At 52.3% G+C, this 19,554-nt stretch overlaps 1 protein-coding gene across 1 annotated transcript in view; it reads left to right on the top strand.

Moving 5' to 3' along the window:
* The first annotated feature begins 3,424 nt into the window (after positions 1 to 3,424).
* LOC118248864 (fer-1-like protein 4) overlaps positions 3,425 to 19,554 on the top strand; it is a 38,086-nt gene continuing 21,956 nt past the window's right edge. The window contains exons 1-21 of the mRNA XM_035548275.1: positions 3,425 to 3,503; positions 3,613 to 3,668; positions 4,919 to 5,007; positions 5,319 to 5,418; positions 7,512 to 7,603; positions 8,224 to 8,265; positions 8,366 to 8,533; positions 8,809 to 8,869; positions 9,962 to 10,093; positions 10,250 to 10,312; positions 11,456 to 11,540; positions 11,821 to 11,980; positions 12,186 to 12,369; positions 13,009 to 13,195; positions 13,414 to 13,778; positions 14,472 to 14,580; positions 15,320 to 15,518; positions 16,259 to 16,379; positions 16,960 to 17,060; positions 17,621 to 17,708; positions 18,700 to 18,816. Of these exons, the coding sequence (XP_035404168.1) occupies positions 3,425 to 3,503; positions 3,613 to 3,668; positions 4,919 to 5,007; positions 5,319 to 5,418; positions 7,512 to 7,603; positions 8,224 to 8,265; positions 8,366 to 8,533; positions 8,809 to 8,869; positions 9,962 to 10,093; positions 10,250 to 10,312; positions 11,456 to 11,540; positions 11,821 to 11,980; positions 12,186 to 12,369; positions 13,009 to 13,195; positions 13,414 to 13,778; positions 14,472 to 14,580; positions 15,320 to 15,518; positions 16,259 to 16,379; positions 16,960 to 17,060; positions 17,621 to 17,708; positions 18,700 to 18,816 (2,598 nt within the window). The remainder of the gene's footprint in view (positions 3,504 to 3,612; positions 3,669 to 4,918; positions 5,008 to 5,318; positions 5,419 to 7,511; positions 7,604 to 8,223; positions 8,266 to 8,365; positions 8,534 to 8,808; positions 8,870 to 9,961; positions 10,094 to 10,249; positions 10,313 to 11,455; positions 11,541 to 11,820; positions 11,981 to 12,185; positions 12,370 to 13,008; positions 13,196 to 13,413; positions 13,779 to 14,471; positions 14,581 to 15,319; positions 15,519 to 16,258; positions 16,380 to 16,959; positions 17,061 to 17,620; positions 17,709 to 18,699; positions 18,817 to 19,554) is intronic.

Genomic DNA, 19,554 nt, shown 5'->3' with positions numbered 1-19,554 from the left:
AACTAGACTAGTCATTATGGATCATATTCGCCAGCTAACTAATTTATAGCTTGTGCTTGAAGGGCAGCGGGTCTAGGACCACTACTCAGCAAAGAAAATTTGTTAGTTTTTCATTCAAACATAGTGTTGACCACGATGTATTCTTCCAGTTTCTACAGGCAGCAGCTTCCTCACTCTAGAGGAAGCTGAACTGTCTCGCCTGAAAACAGTCCATCCTCTAGCCTGCAACACCCAGTTTTCTTGCACTTAGATTCTTGAGAGAAAGCAAGCAATCTCTCTAGTTGAGTGGCTGCATAAACTGAAATGTGTTAAAAGCATGGAAGAGAGGAAGGAAAACTGCCAAGTCATCTCAGAAACCGCCCTGTGGTTCTCTACTTGTGTTTTCAGCTTATTACAACCTGTAGGCAGAGCTCTCCTTTACTCTTAGGTGTACAAGCAAATCTGAGTCTGGTATGTGTATACACAAGTGTGCCTTTTCTTGCCTTTTTTAAAATGTTTTTTCCTTAAAGGAGGCTTACAGCAGTAATTCCAAAATTTCAGCAGTCCTTTGGCCCAAGTAATACCAGTGGCATTGCATAGTCCTTGGTTTCAATTTCATGTTTTCTTTGGCAAGAAGTTATGAGGATGTTGTGACTTTCCTCCAGCCTTTAGAGGCAGAATATGAGCTCTGAGACATCAGAATGCATAGTGAGAAATGCATTTTGCCTCTCCTTTTTAAACGTAAGTTTCCGCTCAAACGGAGGAAAAAGAATCCTTCCTAGTATCTATCTGTATTCAATGGCTGTGAAGGGAGCTTGGAAAATCTGTTCCTTAGCTAGCTGAGGTGACTGCAGATGCTGGACTTGATGATAGGGATGACTTTCCCTGTTTGGGAGAGGAAAAATCCAAGACGTGGTAGAGGCTGTTGTGAGGAACTTCCTCCTTTTGCAGGCAGAGATGCTGCTTACCTGCAGGAAAGTGGCTGAAACGTGAATGAGCAACAGGACGGAAGCCTGTCACTGGAGGAGAAGAGCCGCGTGGCTCTGCGCTGAGATGAAAAGCCACAGGAGGGTCAAACTTGGAAGCTGCTAAAGCAGGATGGCATGGTTCTGACTGGTTTCTCTCATTCTTGACTCTCCCTAGGGCTCCTGTTCTAGACAAAGTGGAGGCTGGGATGCTTTGTGCCTTGTGCCGCCCTGGGTGTAGCTGGAATGCAGGCTTGCAGCATGACTGTTGCTCAAGGCAGATAAGAGCTCAGGTTTCCTTCCCCTGGAGGCTGTGCTGTTCGCACCCTGTGACTGTGCACTCTATGCCATTCCACATCCCTCTTTGGTTTTATGTCCGCCTTCAGCTTGTTCAGGCTGTGTCCTGTTGGACTCTCGTTCACGAGTTGTTCCTATGTGCAGACAAGCTACATTCAGCTGAGAGGTATGGCACAGGGGGCACCTTGCTCTCCAGAGCTGCTGCCACCCATTCTCCGTGATTCATCTGGGTTTGAGAGCCATTCCACCCTTGCCTTTTGGACTATTTTCAGGCAAGAGTCCCACTCTGAGGAGCTGCCCCTTCAAGGGCTACGCTTCCTTCTGGGCATGCTGCTCTATCCAGAAAAAAAGGACAGCTGCAGACCTACCTCCAATTTAGTAAAGCCTATGCCTTCATCTGTAGGTGCACTATCCTTGTTATCAAGAGAGGAGCTTGATTTGTGTTTCTTAGTTTTGAGATATCCATTGGAGAATCACACATGTTCTGTGCTGGCCAGGGCCCCTCTCACGGCCTCCACTGAAGGGACAAAAGCAGCAGGATCTTGCTGTGGGCACAAGGGTAGTTCACTGTCCTATGACGGGCTCAGAGTTGTGATTGCATGAAGAGCCTTTTGGGGCCTGAGGACCTTCAGAACACCTCAGAAGTCTGCTCACCCTACCCTTGGCCATAGATAGAGGAAGCACTTGGGCACTTTCTGTCACCAAAGGTATTTTAGCCTCGGGGCTTTGTATAAATGGAAAGGTATTTATGTGGGAGATCATCAGGGAGTGTTCCTCTTACTTCTAGGACACCTGGCAATAATACTTCAGGTCAGAGTATGCCATGCTGCCCGTACAGAGCTTCCTCCTGGTGCAGATCAGGCTCTAAGGGGTAAGGAAGCCACACAAACTCCCTGAGGAGATGACGACTTGTGATCTCCTTTGAGCGAGTACCAGATTTGTCCATCAGCAGCACTCTTTGGTGGTCTGAATGTCTGCTTCAACAATCTGAATTAGATCCCCTCTACCCCTCCAGCCACAATTGGGTTAAGGGGTCCATTCAGCTTTCAGTGCTGCTGCCTTAGAGTGAATAGTTCATTCATTTGGGTTCCCAAAGGTGGTGCCAAACACTGCCCACCTGCTGTGCTTCGTTGCCATGCTGTGAAGCAGTATCCTTGTCTGCCGCAGCTCATTTCCACCGCCATCAGCACCTCTTTCCTGGCTCTTGAGTAAGCTATTGGATAAGGTGAAGATAAGGTAGGTACCCGCAGGGCTGGCTCTTGGAGCAGCCCAGCATTGCCCAGGCATGATTCAGTCACTCTTTGGTGTTTGTGGAGCTGAATTAGCTGCTCTGACCCTGTGTAACGTGCCCTGTATGGCAGGCATGGAGGCAGGTGTTTTGGCACAAGGTCCTGAGTGGGAGACCCTCAGGAGAAAGAAATATTTGCAAAGTCCTGCTGAACTCATGATAACACGATTACTTTGATCTGGCCTGTGCCTGGGCTCCAGCATCTCTCATTTATGAGTTCTTGCACAGGTGAGCTGTGAGCTGCAGCTGAGCCTGGCCACAGTGGGGAGCGCAGCAGGGACTGCAGCCGCTCGGGGTTGGTGGGCCGTGACCTGTCCTGGGTGGCTCTCATTCCCCACCCTCCCAGTTTGCTGGGGAGGGTTCTGACTGCTGCAGCTGTGATTCGTGCTATGGAAGCCATCAGGCTGGGGGGGCAAGTGGGGGCTGGGGCTCCAGTTCCAGAGGTCCTGGGTGCCTGTCCAGGGGCAGATCTGAGCTCCATCCTCACCGTGTTGCTCCGCCACTAGCAGTGCACTGAGGCCAGTGTCCCCCAGCTTTGGAGGAAGCCCTTGTCCCTGCTGCGGCACCGTGCCTGTTGTGAGGTGTGGCTGAGATGGCCTCCCATTGCAGGGGTTTCCTGGGCTGTGTTCCCCATCCTGTTGGTGTGGCTGCAGGGCTCAAGGATGATGCCATCGAGGCCTGGCTACTGCAAAGCAAGCCCCCAAGCCCCCCATGCCCAAGTGCTCCCCTCTACCTGGCTCTGCGACAGCCGGGAGCCATTGCCTGCCAAGTGCCAGCCCAGAGGTGTCTGGCGAGCAGGGACAGGGAGCGGCGGCCGAACCGGCCGGACGAGGCGGGGCTGAGTCACACCGGGTGGAGCAGGCCGAGCGGGGCAGCGCTGCTGGCGGGCGGCTCCATGGCGCTCAGAGTTGGTGTCCGGCGGCTCTCCCACCTGCCAGGCCACGGCGAGCGGCAGGTGCAGCTCAGCTTCCGAGGTGGGCCCAATGGGCAGGGAGGGAGGCATGGCTGGGGGCTATCATCCCTGCGGGAGAGCAGGGCCGTGCTGGGTCTGGCAGAGCCCAAGCCTTCTATCTCCTTCCCAAGGTTTCACCCAGAAGACGAGGAAAATCCGCTGTGGTGCAGAGGCTGTGTTTGGGGAGGTGAGTGTGGTGTCACCTGGTGAGGACCAGGGCAGTGGGCACTGGGGTAGGGACAGGGACCAGGACAGGGTGGACCCTTGGTCAATGCCTGGTGGGGCAGGAGGCAAGTGAGGATGGGGTGTGCATCGCAGGGTAGGATGGGAAGCCTTCCTCCCTGTGCCCATCTTCACTGTCCCATGCTGGAGCCTGTGATGCCTGGCTGTCAGGACTTGCAGGAGAGTCCCGTCTCTTGTCTCCTGTCCCATCTGGATGCCTCTGTGTTGCCTGAGGCACCAACAACTGGGACAATCTGTAACGTGCATGGAATTAACCTAATCTGCCTTTTGGAAAGCCTGGCTGCTCTTGCAGAAATGAGCCCCGCAGCAACAGTTTTTCAGATCAGTGAGCCCAGTCGGCACCAAGCCACGGGGTGGGTAGGAGCAGGACTCAGGGCAGCAGGGACCCGTCCCTCTCACCAGCCGCCAGCTGGCCAGTTTGGGAGTGGGGTGAATCACAGCCTTGTGCATCTTCGCAGTGTGCCTGCGCTTGGTGGCTCCCGGCCCACCTGTCACCCCCTGTCCACCTCCCTCATGTGCTGGAGGCTTCAAATGGAGGCAGTGACAGATGGCAGCGAAGGGAGGGACATGGTATGGCACCCCTGGGAGCAGCTAAGTTCTGGGATGTCCTTAGCTGAAAGTTGGTGCATATAAAACAAGGGGATAGGGAAATGGCTCTGGTCCTGACTGCTTCCAGTAGGGTGGGAAATGCTTTGCAGATGTGGGCAGAAGCTGCCTTCCTCTCAGCAGGAGCTGGGAGGCTTGGGGAGGTCCCACAGAAAAGGAGACAGTGTGGGGCACGTGAAGCTTTCTGTGGCTAGATAGCCTCACTTTCAGGAGGAGAGAACAATAAATGGCTGTAGCAAAACACCTCTTTGGACCTTGCCCTGTCCAAGGCTGGCTTTGCCACATCTTCCAGGTGCCTGCAGGGACTGATCTTTCTAATATAAAACTGAGCAGAAGCCCCTTACCTTCCAGAGAGCTCGGCTCACAGCTTCCCAGTGCCATGAGCCTGCTCTGGCCCTGCAGGGACTCAGGTGCTTGGGGAAGGTCCCAGTTTTCATCTCCCTCCTGTTAGCTCCATCATGATCTTTGATACTGGGGGGAAATTCATGTCACTGACAATTCAACTTTATCCATTACCTGCGCTGCACCTCCCAGTGCTGCAGAAGCAGCAAGAGCTGAGGAGATTCACTGTGCCCTGTTTGCTTGCAGCTCTTTCGCTGGCCTCACTATGGAAAGCTCATCATGGGAGAGGTGCTCTCCATTAAGGTTTACAACTGCAGCAAGGTTTTCAGTAACAGGTAAGTCCTTTAGTTGTTGGTGACCAGCAGAGGTGGGGGATGAAGTGTACTGGACTTGTACTGAAGTACAAGTGTACTGAAGTGTACAGGGATGGTCCTTCCCCAGCAAGAAGTCCCTTTGGGCTGGGTGGATTTTGGCCTGACTTGCTGTGGACATACCTGCAGTCCTGAGCTTATTTCCTGGTGATGTATTTCTGTGTGTAAAGCCTCTGCTTCTCAGCTGGCTGCAGAGCATGAGGGTGCTCTCCTCCCCCAGGATGAAAGCACTGAAGCTGTGCATAATGTTGCTGCAGCCTGTGATTTTGTTACAGGCTTCTTGGCACCCTTGTCCTCAGCCTCCAGCACCTGATGACATCTGGGAGGCTGATCCTCCGGGAGGCCCTTGTGGACAGGAACCACAGCATCACCAGTGTAAGTCCTTTATGGGCAGCCTGGGGATGGGCACCGCTCCATCACTCATCTGAGCAGGTGTAAAGGCCCATAAGCATTCAGAAAGGCTTTGTAGGAAACCTCTGGAGCTTTCCAGGTGGATCTGGGGCTGATGAAGAGCACAAGGTGCTGCTTGGAGCCCTGTCTGTGCAGGGGTGCAGCCACTTCACCCCCATGAAGTGGCTCTATGAAGGTCCTTAAGTGCTTGGGGTGGGCTGGGGGACCTGAGGACCTGCCGAGTACCTAAATGGGGAGAGGGAGGCTTAACAACACCTCCCTGGGACTGAGTGGTGTGTGCAGGACTTGACATTTCATCTCCTTCCAGCACTGTGCCCGGGCAGCTTTTGGGTTAAACATGAAGTCTTAATGGTGGTCTGTAGCAGCGTAAGTGTCTTTGATGCCTGCCTGCCCCTCTGCTCCATGGCTCCTGCTCCCCTCCCGCCCTGGTGCCGGGGCTCACTAGCCCTTTGTGCTGGCAGAAAGTGAACACAAGCAGAAAAGCTGTTTCCTGCCCACGCAGTGTGAGGCACAGTTCGGCGAGCTCTGGATGGCCAGGCCTGGGTGCCAGGGCAGGGCTGGAGGAGAGGTAGAGGCAGACAGAGATTGGTGCTGCTGGCAGCCCTGCGAAGTGCTGCACCTCTGTTTGTCCTTCCTGTGGGCAATATGAGTCACCCCCATGGTGACACGGTGCAGTGACCATGAGCCCAGGTGGAAGCTGAGCGTTTCCAGGATGATTTTTATCCTGCTGCAGCTCACTGTGGGAATGTCCATGCTGGCAAAGGGAGAGGGGGCCAGGTTGACCATTTGGCAGCTGGCGGTGCTTTGGAGGGACTGAGCTGGGGCACTTACACTGTCATAAGGTCAGAGCTGCTCTGTGGCCCCAACCCTTTGCTCAGCTGCCTCTTCCCTTGTGCTAACAGCAGTGCCCAAGATGATGACCTAGTCCAACCAAAATCCAAGAGCTTTCATTTTTGATGGGTTAGTTTTTGCCTGGGTCAGACTGGGCAGAAAAACACAAGTGGGACCAGAGCAGCTGGAGACCCTGCCCCTCAGCTCAGCTGAGAAAAGACGAGTCCCTGAAGGAAAGAGGCTGCTTCAACTGCTGCTCCTTCTGCCAACTGTGAACAAGATTCTGCTATTCCAAGTTCTGTTCTTCCCTGGAACCTCTGGAACTTGAGTTATTTGTACCCCTTTTTCTCTCCTGGTGCTTTAAAGGGGTTTCGGAGCCTCAGCTAGTCACCTAGTCTTATCCCAAGCTTCTGCCTCCATCCAGCTTCTGCTGCTGCCTCTCCCAGCTGTTGTATTCTTGCTTCCCAGGGCTATATTTCTCTCCCCAGAGACATCCCTTTTTCAGGGACTGAGCTGTGGACCCAGCTCATACATCCTCTTCAACCTACTGAGAGGTAGCCTCCTCCATGGCTGCAGTTTTGGCCTCTCTGGGAAATTCTTGTGTATTCCTGTTGGTGTGAGATCAAGCTGGTCACCTGTAATCCAAATGTTTTCAGAGCCATCCTAGCTGTGCCGATACCTAGCATGCTCCTTGCTTTTCTGGCTGTCCTGCTCCCCACTGATGCTGACTCGGGGCCTCATGTGATGCAGACTCTGGGTGTTGCTTGTTGCTTCTGGGGTGTTTTGAACCAAGCTGACATGCCTGCTGCTTCCTGCTTCCTTCAGAGAGTGCACCCCAAACACTCGCACGTTTCTTTGCTCTGCTGCAGCACTCTCCCCACTTACCTTGACAAAGGTGCCCTGAGATGGCTCTTAAGGCTCCAGGATAGATGGCTTTTAGGTTCCATGCTATATTCTAGATTTGGAAACTTGACCCAGCTTTTATTCAGGCTTTGGAAAGCTGCAGGGGATGGAGTTTGGTTAACTCCAGCTTGCTGATGGAGACAAGCAAGGAGAGTCCGACAAAATTAGGCTTCTCAGGGGTTGTGACCTTCCTCCTTTTGCCTTCTTTCCACCAGCATCTCACTTGTTTTTTCCTTCCACACATCTATTCCTGTTTTTGTTGGCATTTCTGCAGGTGTTTTGTGGCTGCCAAGCTCTCAGGCAATTTAATTTTCTGGTTCTAGATCTACATAGAGTTGGATTTGCGCTACCAACCTCCAGATGGCTCAGCTGGGACCTGGGTTGGAGAGGACTTTGTCTATCAGATGAGAGACAGGTATTGAAATCCTGGGAGGGGAAAATTTCCAGGTGGTGTTTACAGCTGCCTTTGTCAGGGGCAACCAGAGCCCTTTGAGATGCAATCCAGCCTCACTGACTCTCCACCTCTAGCCAGGCTGATGCATTTCTGCTCTACATTAGCAGTAAGTGACCAGGGCTCTTGGAAATAAAACATCTTGCATTCGCAAAGAAGACGCCTTGTGGTTGACTGGAATAACCCACTGCATCCCAGGAGCCCCTTTGGACTCCCAGGCATTTCTGCAGCCTTCCTGGCTGATAGGAGCAAGACTTTGTGGTTGCAAAGCTGCAGAGAGCATGGCTTCATACCAGCCCCAGGCACCCTGCACACAGGTGGTGCTCAAAGGTACCCAAAGCTAGTGGGTGTCAGGGCAGGCAGGATGACAAGGTCCAGGGATCATCAATTCTGAAGTGTCTAGAGGCAAAGCAGATGGCATGTAGGGTGGGAAGAGGAAAAACATCATTTTGGAGAATGCTTGTGTTATGGTGTGGTGGTCAGGAGATAAGCAGGAGCATGGCTTTGCCACTGTTTCCTAAGTGCATTGGTTAAGAGTCTGTTTTTTTTTTTTAGTAAAGTATCTCTTTTTTTTTTTCTTACAGTTCAGAGTTAATCATCCACAATCCTGGATTTGAGGAGCCGGAGTAAGTATCTGTGCTTGAGGTTATCCACTCACCCTCCCGCACGGAGGAGAGTACACAACCCACTCATCAACGCTGGCGGTGATGTGGTGGGGGATTGCAGGGCAGCCAAGGGGCCAAGAGCAAGTGAGATGGACAAAAAGGCAGCTGCGCTGGGCAGGAAGCTGGCAAAGGGCCTGGAGACTGAGGAGGAGGAGGAAGAGGAGGAAGAAGACTTTTATGATGTATCTGACATGGAGGTCTTGGGCATTGTCTTCAGCCCTGTGAAGAGGTATCTGTGGTTGTGCTCTTCCTGCATGGGCTGTGGAGTGGGAGGTGCCAGCTCCTTGGGTGACTTCTGGGGCCAATCCTGCATCTCGTGGCATTTTGCTTTCATAAAATATCAGAAACCTTCAGTGTTCCCAAACAGAGTCTGCTTTGGATTTGCTCATTCTTGGGTCAAGGGGCTGTTACTTGCTGGGTTTTCAAGTTGCTTCCCTTGGTGGGGTCTTAATCAGGTCCGTGCAATTGAAGGGACAAGCTCACCCAGGTTGTTTTTCTGTGCAGCCGTTCCAGACTTTGCTCCACACGGGACCTGTTTGCCACCCCAACCCCACAGAGCTTCCAGGTACTGCAGCATTGGGTGTGTGTCCCTGCAGTTGCCACTGACCCCACAGCTGATCCCTCACTGCCTTCCTGTGGGCCTGGGCTTCTCCAGTTGCTGTATACTCCAGCAGGGCCTCTAGCATGAAGAGACCTTCTTGCTTTGTGTGACTTCCCTGGGCAAGGCCTGAGATTCCCTGAATGTCTGCATCCAGCATCCACAATCACTAGCTCCAAAACAAGCTGGTCCAGGGCAGAATTTCTCTTTGAGCCACATAGGGTGGGTATACAGGAGAAAGGAATCACCCTGACACCCCCAGTACTGTGGCAAAACACAGCCTGAGCAGAGCTTTGGAGAGTTCCTGGGCATGGCTGATGCTTGCCAACCTCCCCAGGACCTTCTACAGGCCCTCATGGATGCCTGTGGGACATGGCTGGGGGTGGACGTCTGCTGCAGGGGCTTTTTCAGACACCCCAGGAGGCTGACTCTGGACGGTGCTCTACACCAGGTTGATTTGAAACCACTGTTTGGAAGTGGGGTTCAGTCACAGCTTTTGCCCTTCAGATTTCAGGGCCAGGTCACAGGCTGGATATAGCTTCAAATCCTATCCTGGTTCTGAGTAAACATGGACTTTCATCTGGGTCTCCTGTTTTTCAGGGCTGGGTCTTATCCACCTAGCAGAAAGCTTTTGTGGGGGCGGAATTTCCTACCTTCCTTTCCTTGAAGCTATTACTCTTCAATCTAATGACTATCTAATTGCTTATACTGTGAGAACATTTCTCCCACATCTTAGACCTGTAACCAGTCAACAGCAAATGAGACAGCCATGTTCCAGTCCACACACATGTTCCAGACAGTTCCAGACACATGTCAAAGATGTGGGTTTAACACTTAATTTCCTTGCCTGTCTGAAAGGAAGAAATATCTCAAATACCAGTTTGGTTTGTTGCCGGCCAGAGCAGATTTCAGCAGCTGTGCTCTTACCTGTTCTGAGTGTCCAGACCTGTGCCAAGAGGGCCCTGCATGTTTGCATACTGGTATTGTTGGAACAAGCTCAGAATGGAGCCAGAGAGAAGCAGAGTGTTGATGTGATGGTTTTCCTCCACATTGCCTCAGGTTGGGATTAATATCATTGAAGCACAGAAGCTGGTAGGGGTGAACATTAACCCCTTTGTGGTAGTCAAGGTTGGAGAGGAGAAGAGGCACACAGTGACACAGAAGTCAACAAATTGCCCTTTCTACAATGAGGTATGTGTTATGGAGAAAGGCTTCATCATCACTGTGTCCCAAGTCGCCCAGGCCATCCTTGCCTGAGGTGCTCTGGGTGCAGCTGCTCTCAGGAAAAGGCATTTATGCGGTCCTGTTGGGAGCCCATGGCTCAGCTGTCTTTCTCTTCTCTTTTAGTACTTTTTGTTTGAATTCCATGAGCCAAGGGAAGTTTTATTTCACAGACTCATAGAGATTTCAGTAAGTATGTCTTCCTCATGGTCCTTCATTTGTAACTGGTACAGTCTGCTGCTTGTGTGTGTGAGTTCTGGGAGTGATGGGCAAAGCAAGGCTAATACTACCAGCCAGGTTTAGCAGGCAGAGTCATCTGCCCAGAGAAGCTGTGGATGCTCCATCCCTGGAGGTGTCAAGACCTGGTTGGACAAGGCTCTGGGCAACCTGATCTAGTGGGTGGCATCCCTCCCCATGGCAGGGGGCTGGAACTGGATAATCTTTAAGGTCTCTTCCAACTCAAGCTGGTATATGATTCTATGAGCTGTGACACAGAGACCAAAGGACCTTCCCATGGTCACAGTGGGGCAGAGATCCATCCCTGGCCCCACTCCGAGATAGTGCTGGGCAGTGCTGCCTTCTCACCTCCCCACTGCCAGCTTTTTTCTGCCTCCAGTGACTGCAGTGGAGCCTCTGGTGTAGTTTCTCTGCTGTTGCCTTGCTGCCCCACTGGTTTTAGGGTCCTACTGTCCCTTGCTCAGAAGTCTCATCCCTGCAGAGTGTGGAGGCCAATGTAGGGTGAGCACAGGGGAGCTCAGCAGTGATTTCTGCTTGTAGGAGAGCCCAGCCAGGCAGACAGGGGTCTTAAAAATCCCCTGGCCCAAAGCACTATGGGGCTTTTCTCAAGGTAGCTGAACCCAGCCAGTACCTTCTTTGCCATCTGATCTCTGGTGTTTTCCCTCCAAAAGTCTGCACATCCTTTCTGCCTGTGTGGGCTCAGCAAGCATTGAGCATGGGTTGGGTTTTGTGAGAGAAGCTGGTCTGGTGTGGACATAAGGATTCCCTGCAGGAAAGCAGGTCTGCCCTTGGTTCTTTGTAGGTGTTTAGCTTATCTGGGGCTGGCAGAAGAAGCCAACTTGGTTGCAAGTCATGAATTTGCCTTGGCCCAGGTTTGGCTGTGGGCTGCAGGCTGGTAGGCTTTGCAGGAATGGTTTGGTCAGGGATGGGTTTGGCCCAGGGCTAACTTAGATGGGGGTCAATGTGCATGAGGAGCTTGCAGCTGCTACCTGAGCTGTGTGTTGGAACAGGCATCTCCTAGCATCCCATCGTCCTTGGGGATGTCTGGATGTGTTGCCCAGCTGCCTGCATCTCTTGTATTTCTTTTGTCTGCAGGTTTTTCATTCAAAGAACATACCATTTCTGGCAACATGCATAGGAACATTCAAGATGGACATTGTAACAGTGTACAGCCAACCAGGTATGACTGACTGCACAGCGTACCTGCTCCTTGCCCCAACTTCATCTGAAGCCGAGATTTCCTTTGGGCTCTGCTGGGTCTGGTGAGGGTCCTGTCTTTAAATCACTGTGTTCACATAAGGACCAGCGCTCACTTCTCCTCCAGGCTTTCTGTAGGCTTGTGAGACCTCCTGCACCTTCAGAGGGAGGGTTGGGGCAATGTTTGTGCAGACGTCGTTGGCTGTGAAAAGGCTTTTTTATAACGAATCCCTTCCCTTCTCTTCCCTTCCCTTCTCTCTCAGACCACAGTTTTTTCCAGAAATGGGCTGTTATCAGTGACCCCACAGACACTCGGGCAGGCGTGAAAGGCTTTGTGAAGTGCAACATCTCTGTCACTGCACGTGGGGACGTTGTGGGCTCCCTTCCCACCTCCTCCAGCAGCCGTGTTGAGGATATTGAAAGGTGGGTGCAGCAGGGTCTTGCATGACTCCGGGGGAAAACAGTCATGTCTCTCTTCATGCTACATTTTTTTGCCCCATTAGTCCCTCTTCTGATGGGGGAAGACCTCTGGTGGGGCAGGATCCAAACATCCTGCCAGCCAGGTCATTTCCTGTCATCACCTTTCCCGGGCTCCATGAAAGAGCCGGAACATGAATTTGTGTTTCAGGAACCTGCTGCTGCCTAAGAGAGTCCCTGCAGAGAGACCCTGGGCCAGGGTCTGTATCAAGCTGTATCGTGCTGAAGGCCTGCCCAGCATGAGCGCAGGCATCATGGGTGGTTTCTCCAAGATCATAGGGGAGAAAAAAGTGTTTATTGACCCATATGTGCAGGTCTCATTCTGTGGGCAGCAGGTGAGTCTGTCTACTGAGGGATCTGTGTGGGGCCGGGCTGATCCTTCCTTGTCTGTGTCAGCCCATGCTGGGCTGCTGCTGCTGGCAGCGACACTGTGACATGGCAATCCCACTGGAGACAGGCTGGAAGAGCCCAAGCCTAAACACGGGGAGAAGGTCAAATAAATCCCAGAGCAGAAGTCCTCCATAGTGGGCTGAACTCAGCTTGGCACCCGTGGGAGAGCTTACTTACCTAATGGCCATTTTCTTGCACCAATAGCTGAGGTTTCTGTCCCATTAAGAAGAGAAGTTGCTAGGCCAGCCAGCTGCCCTTACTCAGTCCCTGGTTAGCCTAGTGGCTCTCCCAAGGGACCCTATGACATCTCTGGGTCTGGTGGCATTGCTTGCTTGTGGTCAGTGTTTCCCCTGGCTGTGCAGCGCTTGGCCAGGGCCTTGGGACAGCTCCCCCTGATGAAGGGCAGAGAGCAATAGCTGGGACCTGGAGGAAGGGGCAGGGACCTGGCCACCTCCAGATCCTGCCAAGTACCATCTGTAGGCATGGCAGGGGGCATGCCATTGGCAGAGGGGCCCTGAGGCATCCCTTGCTCTGGCTGCTGGTCTGGTTGGTACTGTGTGGCATTCACACCTTATCCTTCCCAGGGGGAGACATCAGTGGAGAGCAACACCACTGAGCCTGAGTGGAATGAGCAGATCAGCTTCATTGAGATGTTCCCACCTCTTGCCAAGAAGATAAAAGTCCAGGTGCTGGATGATGCCAATGTTGGTGATGTAGCCATCGCCACACACTACATTGACCTGCAGCAGATCTCAGACCCTGGCAGGAACGGTGAGGCCTGGCATGGCTGCTCCCCTGGGGCAGGGTGGCCTGGGCAGCCCTGTGCTGGACACCCACTGCTCAGGCCACGGTGGTTTCCTGGAGGTGGAAAGCAGGAGTGTGTCTGGCCAGAACAGGCTCACATTGTGTGTCCTGAGCTGTCTGCTTGAGGGAACGGTCTCTGCAGCAGCACCTTGTGGTGTAATTAGACCTTGGCCCTGTCACTGCAGGCTTTAACCCCACGTTTGGCCCAGCCTGGGTGAACCTGTATGGCTCCCCCCAAAATTCAGCTCTGCGAGACATCCACAAGGACCTGAATGAGGGCGTGGGCGAGGGAATCTTCTACCGTGGGCGCATCCTCATGGCTATCACAATGGAGATTTTCAGCAGCCCCAGTGTGGCAGAGAGGAAGCTTGCGGACAAGATGAAAAGTGCCCTAAGCAAACCGAAGCTGAAGAAGAAAAGTAAAAAATCCAAGGAGAAAGCCAAAGAGCTGAGCCAGCTGCAGGGAGAGGAGGAGGATGGGGGCTCTCAGGAGGCTGAGCAACCTGGGGAGGTCATTGTGGAGGTGGAGGAGCTTCATCCACTCCCTGTGGTGAGTCCTGCTGAGCTGGCATGACCTGACCCATGCCAACCTGATGCGTGCATAGGCTAATGGGGAAAAGGCAGCGGGGACGCCGGCTGGTGTAACAGTGCCAGAGCAGACCCAACCTGCCCACTGCTATGCCATCAAGGGCTCTCTGAGCCTCTGCAAGGGCCAAGACTCCACCTGCAGCCCCAAAACTGCCTCCCTCGGTGAGGCTGGAGCACCCCTGCATGCATCACATGCATGCATCAGTCCTTCCTGTGCCAGGAAAGACTCTCATATGGGTGCTATTCCCAGGGCATAGCCACCTTAGAGGACATGCTTCTTTCCAGGAGTCAAGGAGGTGTTAGCTGGCTCTGAGTCTCCACTTCGTCCCTAAAAGGTGGATAAGCAGCGGCTGTATGGGTACAGTAGCCGTCCCTTAGCCTACAAACGTCTTCAGTAGCATTACACAAGCTGATGGCAGAGCATCCGTCAGAGCCACAGCTCCATATCATCCCTTGGGATTTCCAGACAAGCTTGCCCTATGACTGGCAGCCCAGTGGCACTGACCCCAGCAGTGTCCTGGTGATGTCCTTTGTGCCCTGGCAAGGCCCTCAGGAGTGCAGACAGGCACCAGCCATGCCCTGGTGCTCTCCAACTCTCTGCTGAGACAGAGTTCTATCACGCAAGGCTCGGGCTGATTTCTCTCTCCTTGCCCAGAATGCGTTGGGGAAGAAAGAGGAATTCCTCCTCTTTGCTGCCTTCTTTGAAGCCACGATGATGGACTCCTCACTTGGCTCCAAGCCTGTCAGCTTTGAGGTCTCTATAGGTGTGTATTCCCCAGGGTCCCAAGTCAGGAAACTACGAGAATGGTGTGAACCTCCCTGAGCCAGCCCAGGTCAGCAATGTGGTCCTGCAGTGCCAATCATCACATAACTTGTGTCTCCAAAACAGGAGCTCAAGAAGGATGGTGTATGAGGCCAGGCAGTGTTCACAGTGCTTTATTTAGTTTAAAAGTCTGGATGCCCTCCTGTGAGATTGGAGGTTTGCAGTATTTGTATGAACTGCCTGTTTGGGGAGTGAGTTAAGCTCTCCTGGGAGTGGGGGTGAGAAGAGGTAGAAGGGTTTGGGAGCAATCAATGAGGATTGGGCATGTGGTGGTGAGGGGCTGTGACAACGGGTGATGGGGAAACAATGGTAGGTGAGCAGGTCCAATCCCCCCCACCTGCTTTGCTGGAGGGGTGGAGATGCTTGGTGCTGAGTTGTGAGTACCTGCTGCTGACCCCAGAGCAGGGGTTTAGATGGGAGTCAGCAGGCACTTGGTGGAGCTGGTGGAACTTGCAAGCATACACAAGAACTTCCTTGTGATTTCCCAGCTCCATCCCAGACCTCCTTGTTGTCCATGTGATACTTTGATGGTTGGGTGCTCCTGAAGTGCTGGTTCTGAAAGCAGTGCATACCCATGTGCTTCTCTTGGGAATGTGATCGCACTGATTTTGCAAGCTGGTTAACTCATTGTTTAATACTGATCCCACTTACTCGTTTGCTCTTTAATGCCTATATTCAAGGAAACTATGGCAAAGCTGAAGAGGTTGTGACCAAAGTACGTAAAAAAGGGGAGAAGGGAGAAGGGAGAGAAGAAAAGCAGCCTTTGCTGGACCCCGGTTCTGACAGTGAGACGGATGTTGAAGTCCTGGGCCCTGTTTTGGCCCCATTGAACAAATCAGTGACAAAGAGCCAGAAACCAGAGCCCATGGAGTATGACAGGTGAGTCTTCTTCTTTCTCTCTCCCTTGCCTTGGTCCTGAACTTCCCAGCTTTGTTATTCCAGACGCTATTAGTGCTCAGCATTGTGAGTGCTGTGCAAGTGTTTCTCTGCTTTGCAGCCCCACAGCTTGCCATACCCTAGCTGGCTGTTGTTGCCCATTAGGTCTACAGGCCCTATGGTGTCTGCATGATGTCCACAGATGGCCAAGGACAGGGCCACAGGGAACTGTAACCCATCAATAACAGCAGTCTGTTTTCTGGTTGATAAACAGCAGCGCAAAGGCTTGATTCCAGCATGGAGGAAGGAGAGGAGTGCTCTGGCACATGCTCTCCTATGCTGCGAGACACACACAAGCTCTTCTAATGAGATGTCTACTCTGGGAATGCTGCCTGTTTCATCCCATGGGCCTGGCAAGGTCTTGGTGTTTGTGTTGTGAGCCCTGTGCCTGCTTCTACTCAATCTCATAGCAGCAGAGAATCTCAGCAGCATCCCACACTCCCATCAGCCTCGTTCATCTGGGCACATGATGCACCATCTGCTAGAAACCCCTTGCATTAGTTTGGGATGCCAAAGGGCTAGTCTAGCAGTTTGAATCTATGTCCATGGTACAGAGCCCAAAACAGCTGGTTCTCTGTGAGGAAGACAGAGTCCAGAAGCTGCTCCTTGTGCAAGTGCTGCAATGTGACATGGTGCGTGTGCTTTCTGCAAACAGCAGCCATAATCTCCTGTGCTGCCCCTAGGTCATACAGCTGCCTGCCCATGACACATGAGAAACCCTGCGTGTACATGTGGAGCTACTGGGAGGATCACACCTGGAGACTCTGCATTTCCAACTGGATTGTCAAGCTGGCAGAACGCCTGGTAGCATGTGTGGGGAGGCTCTTGGGGCACAGGGCTTCCTGTCTCATGGTGGTTTTTCTCACATCATGCAGAGTTGCTCTTCAAGATACTTACCTCAAACATTGCCCCCAGCCCCCCACCCCAACCCGCTGCCATGTGAGTCTGTGTCTCTTGTGAGGCTCCAACCCACCTGCCCCAGCCTGGCAGTGTCTCCTGGAAAGTGGCAGTGCCAGACAATGACAGAAAGCTGCTCTGCTGCCAGTCCTGCACTGGGGAGATGCTGCTGTAAATGGGCTCTCAGCCTTTGGTGAGATTTTTTTCCAGGGCTTTGTCTTTCCTGCTCATGCTTAGAAATCTGAAAGCAAAGCTCACACTTGTGTGTTTTGGTGACTGCTCAAGAGTGAAGCACAAGGTGATGTTACAAACAGTGTTCAGGTAATCCTTAAGTCTCAGAGTCTCTTGCAGTGCAGCTCTGACCTGCCATGCTCACCCTGTCCCAGCTCTGCAGAACGGCACATTTAGGGCAAACACATCCTTGCCATGCTTTGCTCTGACCCCACGGCCAGGTGCAAGGTCCCTAAATGTTATACTCTCCCCACAGGAGCAGGGGCTAGATGATATGGAGAAGCTCATGAGAAGGCCAAAGGCTAAAGCAGAAGAGAGGCTCCGAGAAGTGCTGGAGGAATTTGCAGCTGGGTGCAGGTTCTCATGTTCCTGATTTCCTGATTTTTGACTTTGGGTTAGGAGGTTATATTCTGTCCTACCTGGGCTGTGCACAGCCTGCACTCTTGATTTCAAGAGGAGAATGAGTGGAAGGAAACCAGGACAACCTGGGGAAAAGACCCCATTGCTTTGCAAGCTCAGAGAGCACACCACATAGCACCACACCTGGGAAGCACAGGGGTAACAGGCTGCAGCCTTGATGTTCCTGATCTCCTGTGTGTTTCCTAAGTGTTAGGACATTTCCTTCACTCTTTCAAGAGACTCATGTTTCAATCATTGCAACTGCCTGGTGGGGTCCAATATGCACATCAGTCCCTAGCCTTGGAATGGGGACATTAAAGACAGTGCCTTGAGTGCTGAGCAAATTCCAGTGTACCTTCTGATCAAAGAGGTTACAGAAAATAATGCATTACAGAGATGAGGTTTCTGATGCCTCCAGATTAGTAACAGGGGTTTGGAACCTGTGGCCTTGCTGTGTAAACTGTGCTCCCCTGCAGGGTGTACGGGTTGCAGAGCCTGTGCTGCTTTTCTCATTGCAGGCTATATTCACTCAGCGCAGAGAGAAAAACAATGGCACATCCAAACAACCTTGACAGATGTCGGACGAAATACATGATGCGCAACATTGTAAGCTGTAGGATTTGAGGGTGGTGGAGGGACCCAGTGTAATCCTTGCTTTGGGGGATGCTTCTGGAGGACCACCTAGAACCGATGCTAAGAGGAAAACTTGGAGCTAAGACCCACAATACAGTTATAGGCTTTAACTGCAGCATCTCCCATCCCTGCTTAGAGCAATATATTTTCCAGCACAGGGAGCAGAAGCAGGGGCTGGCTACGGCTGCCTCCTCTTTTATGCAGATGATATATTTTATGCAGAAGATGCGATCCTTCTTCTCCCAGCAGAACACAGTCATGGCTCAAACTATATCAAACTGCAAAGCTTTGAAAGGCTGACCAAAATGCAATGACAGCAGCAGGAAATAAAATTAAGGCATGTCTGGGTCCCTTCTCCCTTCCCTCTGCCTCCCCCCCACACCGTCACCTGAGTGATGGTGAAAGCTCTCTGGTAAGTCTGAGACTCTCTGAAAGAGATAACTAGCCCAAGAGATAAATTTTCTGGGTTTGGTTTTGAACCCTGAATTCTTTCTGGATTTCATCATAAAGTCTGTCCTCAGATCTGGACGCTGTCAATTAACAGACATGACAGTTTAGCCCTGTCTTCCAGTTTCCTTCATCTTCATATTCCCAGACTTCTGTGCCCCCCGGTTGTTCTCCCAGGCACTATCTGGAGCCTTGGACCGTCATCTTCTGAAGTGTTTATTACTTATATATTCTTCTGCCCCAAATGATGCAAAAGCTCACAGACTTCTTTTACTGGCTGGTATCAGCAGAACTGATAAGTTACTGGAGTCTCCAGTTCTCAGCACCCTTCACTAAATGGCTCAGTACAAGTTCATGAGGTTTGTTCTCAACAACTGGCAAGCGAACTGGCGGAGGCCAGGATGCAACGGGGCAGGGTGGACGTGGCCTCTGCTTCCGCACAGAGCCCCTGTGAGGGCTGCCAGTGTTATATGCATGGGTCACGGCCAGGCATGTGACAACTCTGCTGTCTGTTCAGATCCTGTATGCAAAGCAGGGGCTCCGTGTGAGGCGGCAGCTGACTCGAGCCAATGTCAAGGAGAAGGTTAAGGAGATGAGGAGAATCCTGGCCAAGCTACGCTTCATGGCTCAAGAGGTACAGCTGCTCCTGGGGCACTCCATTTCCAAGCTGGAGAGGGCATGGGCAAGGAGAGGGTGCTGAGCTGGTTAATGGGCCTTTTACCAGCCTGAAATGGGGCTTTTTCTCTGAAGTCTTTCCCTGACGTGTAAAATCCCAATTTCTAGTTGCTGGAAGTTAACATGCAATGGCCCTCATGAGGGATGAGGCCTCGCAGCCTTGCTGGACCAGCGGTGACAGAGCAGGAGTCCAAGGGCTCAGTAGTGGCTTGGAGGCAGAGCTGGGTCAGCTCCAGGCCACCAGGACCCTCCTGCCCTCCCTGCCTGGCCCCAGGCCATGCCCACAGTGGGGATGCAGGAAGCCTGCCTGGGAAATCAGCCTTGCCTTGCTCTGCATGCACTCCCATTGGGTACCGACACCAGATCTTCCTGCAAATTAAAACTTGTGTTGCAATAAGGTATCTCATCTATAAGAGAGACTCTCTTTGTTCAGAGTCTCACTGGCTCTATTTTAAACCTCTCTGGAAAGTAAGTGCATATTTTTAGTGTAAACCAGGGTGCACTGTTTGCTGGAACTAAGTGACCAGATGTTGATGCAATTCAGAGAAGCCTGTCACCAGGTGAAGTTCAATCATTATCATACATTTAAGTATGCGAGGGCAGACTTCAGCATGAATGAGACTTCACCCCTTGCACTGCCAGAAGCAGCTGTGCTCAGGCTCCAGCCTTACGGTCCCAGGCACAGAGGACCCTGATC

This window comes from Cygnus atratus, chromosome 16, assembly GCF_013377495.2.
Source record: "Cygnus atratus isolate AKBS03 ecotype Queensland, Australia chromosome 16, CAtr_DNAZoo_HiC_assembly, whole genome shotgun sequence".
NCBI classification, from domain to species: domain Eukaryota; kingdom Metazoa; phylum Chordata; class Aves; order Anseriformes; family Anatidae; genus Cygnus; species Cygnus atratus.
The sequence above is the reverse complement of the archived record's forward strand: the minus strand, read 5'-3'. Positions and strand labels throughout refer to the sequence as shown.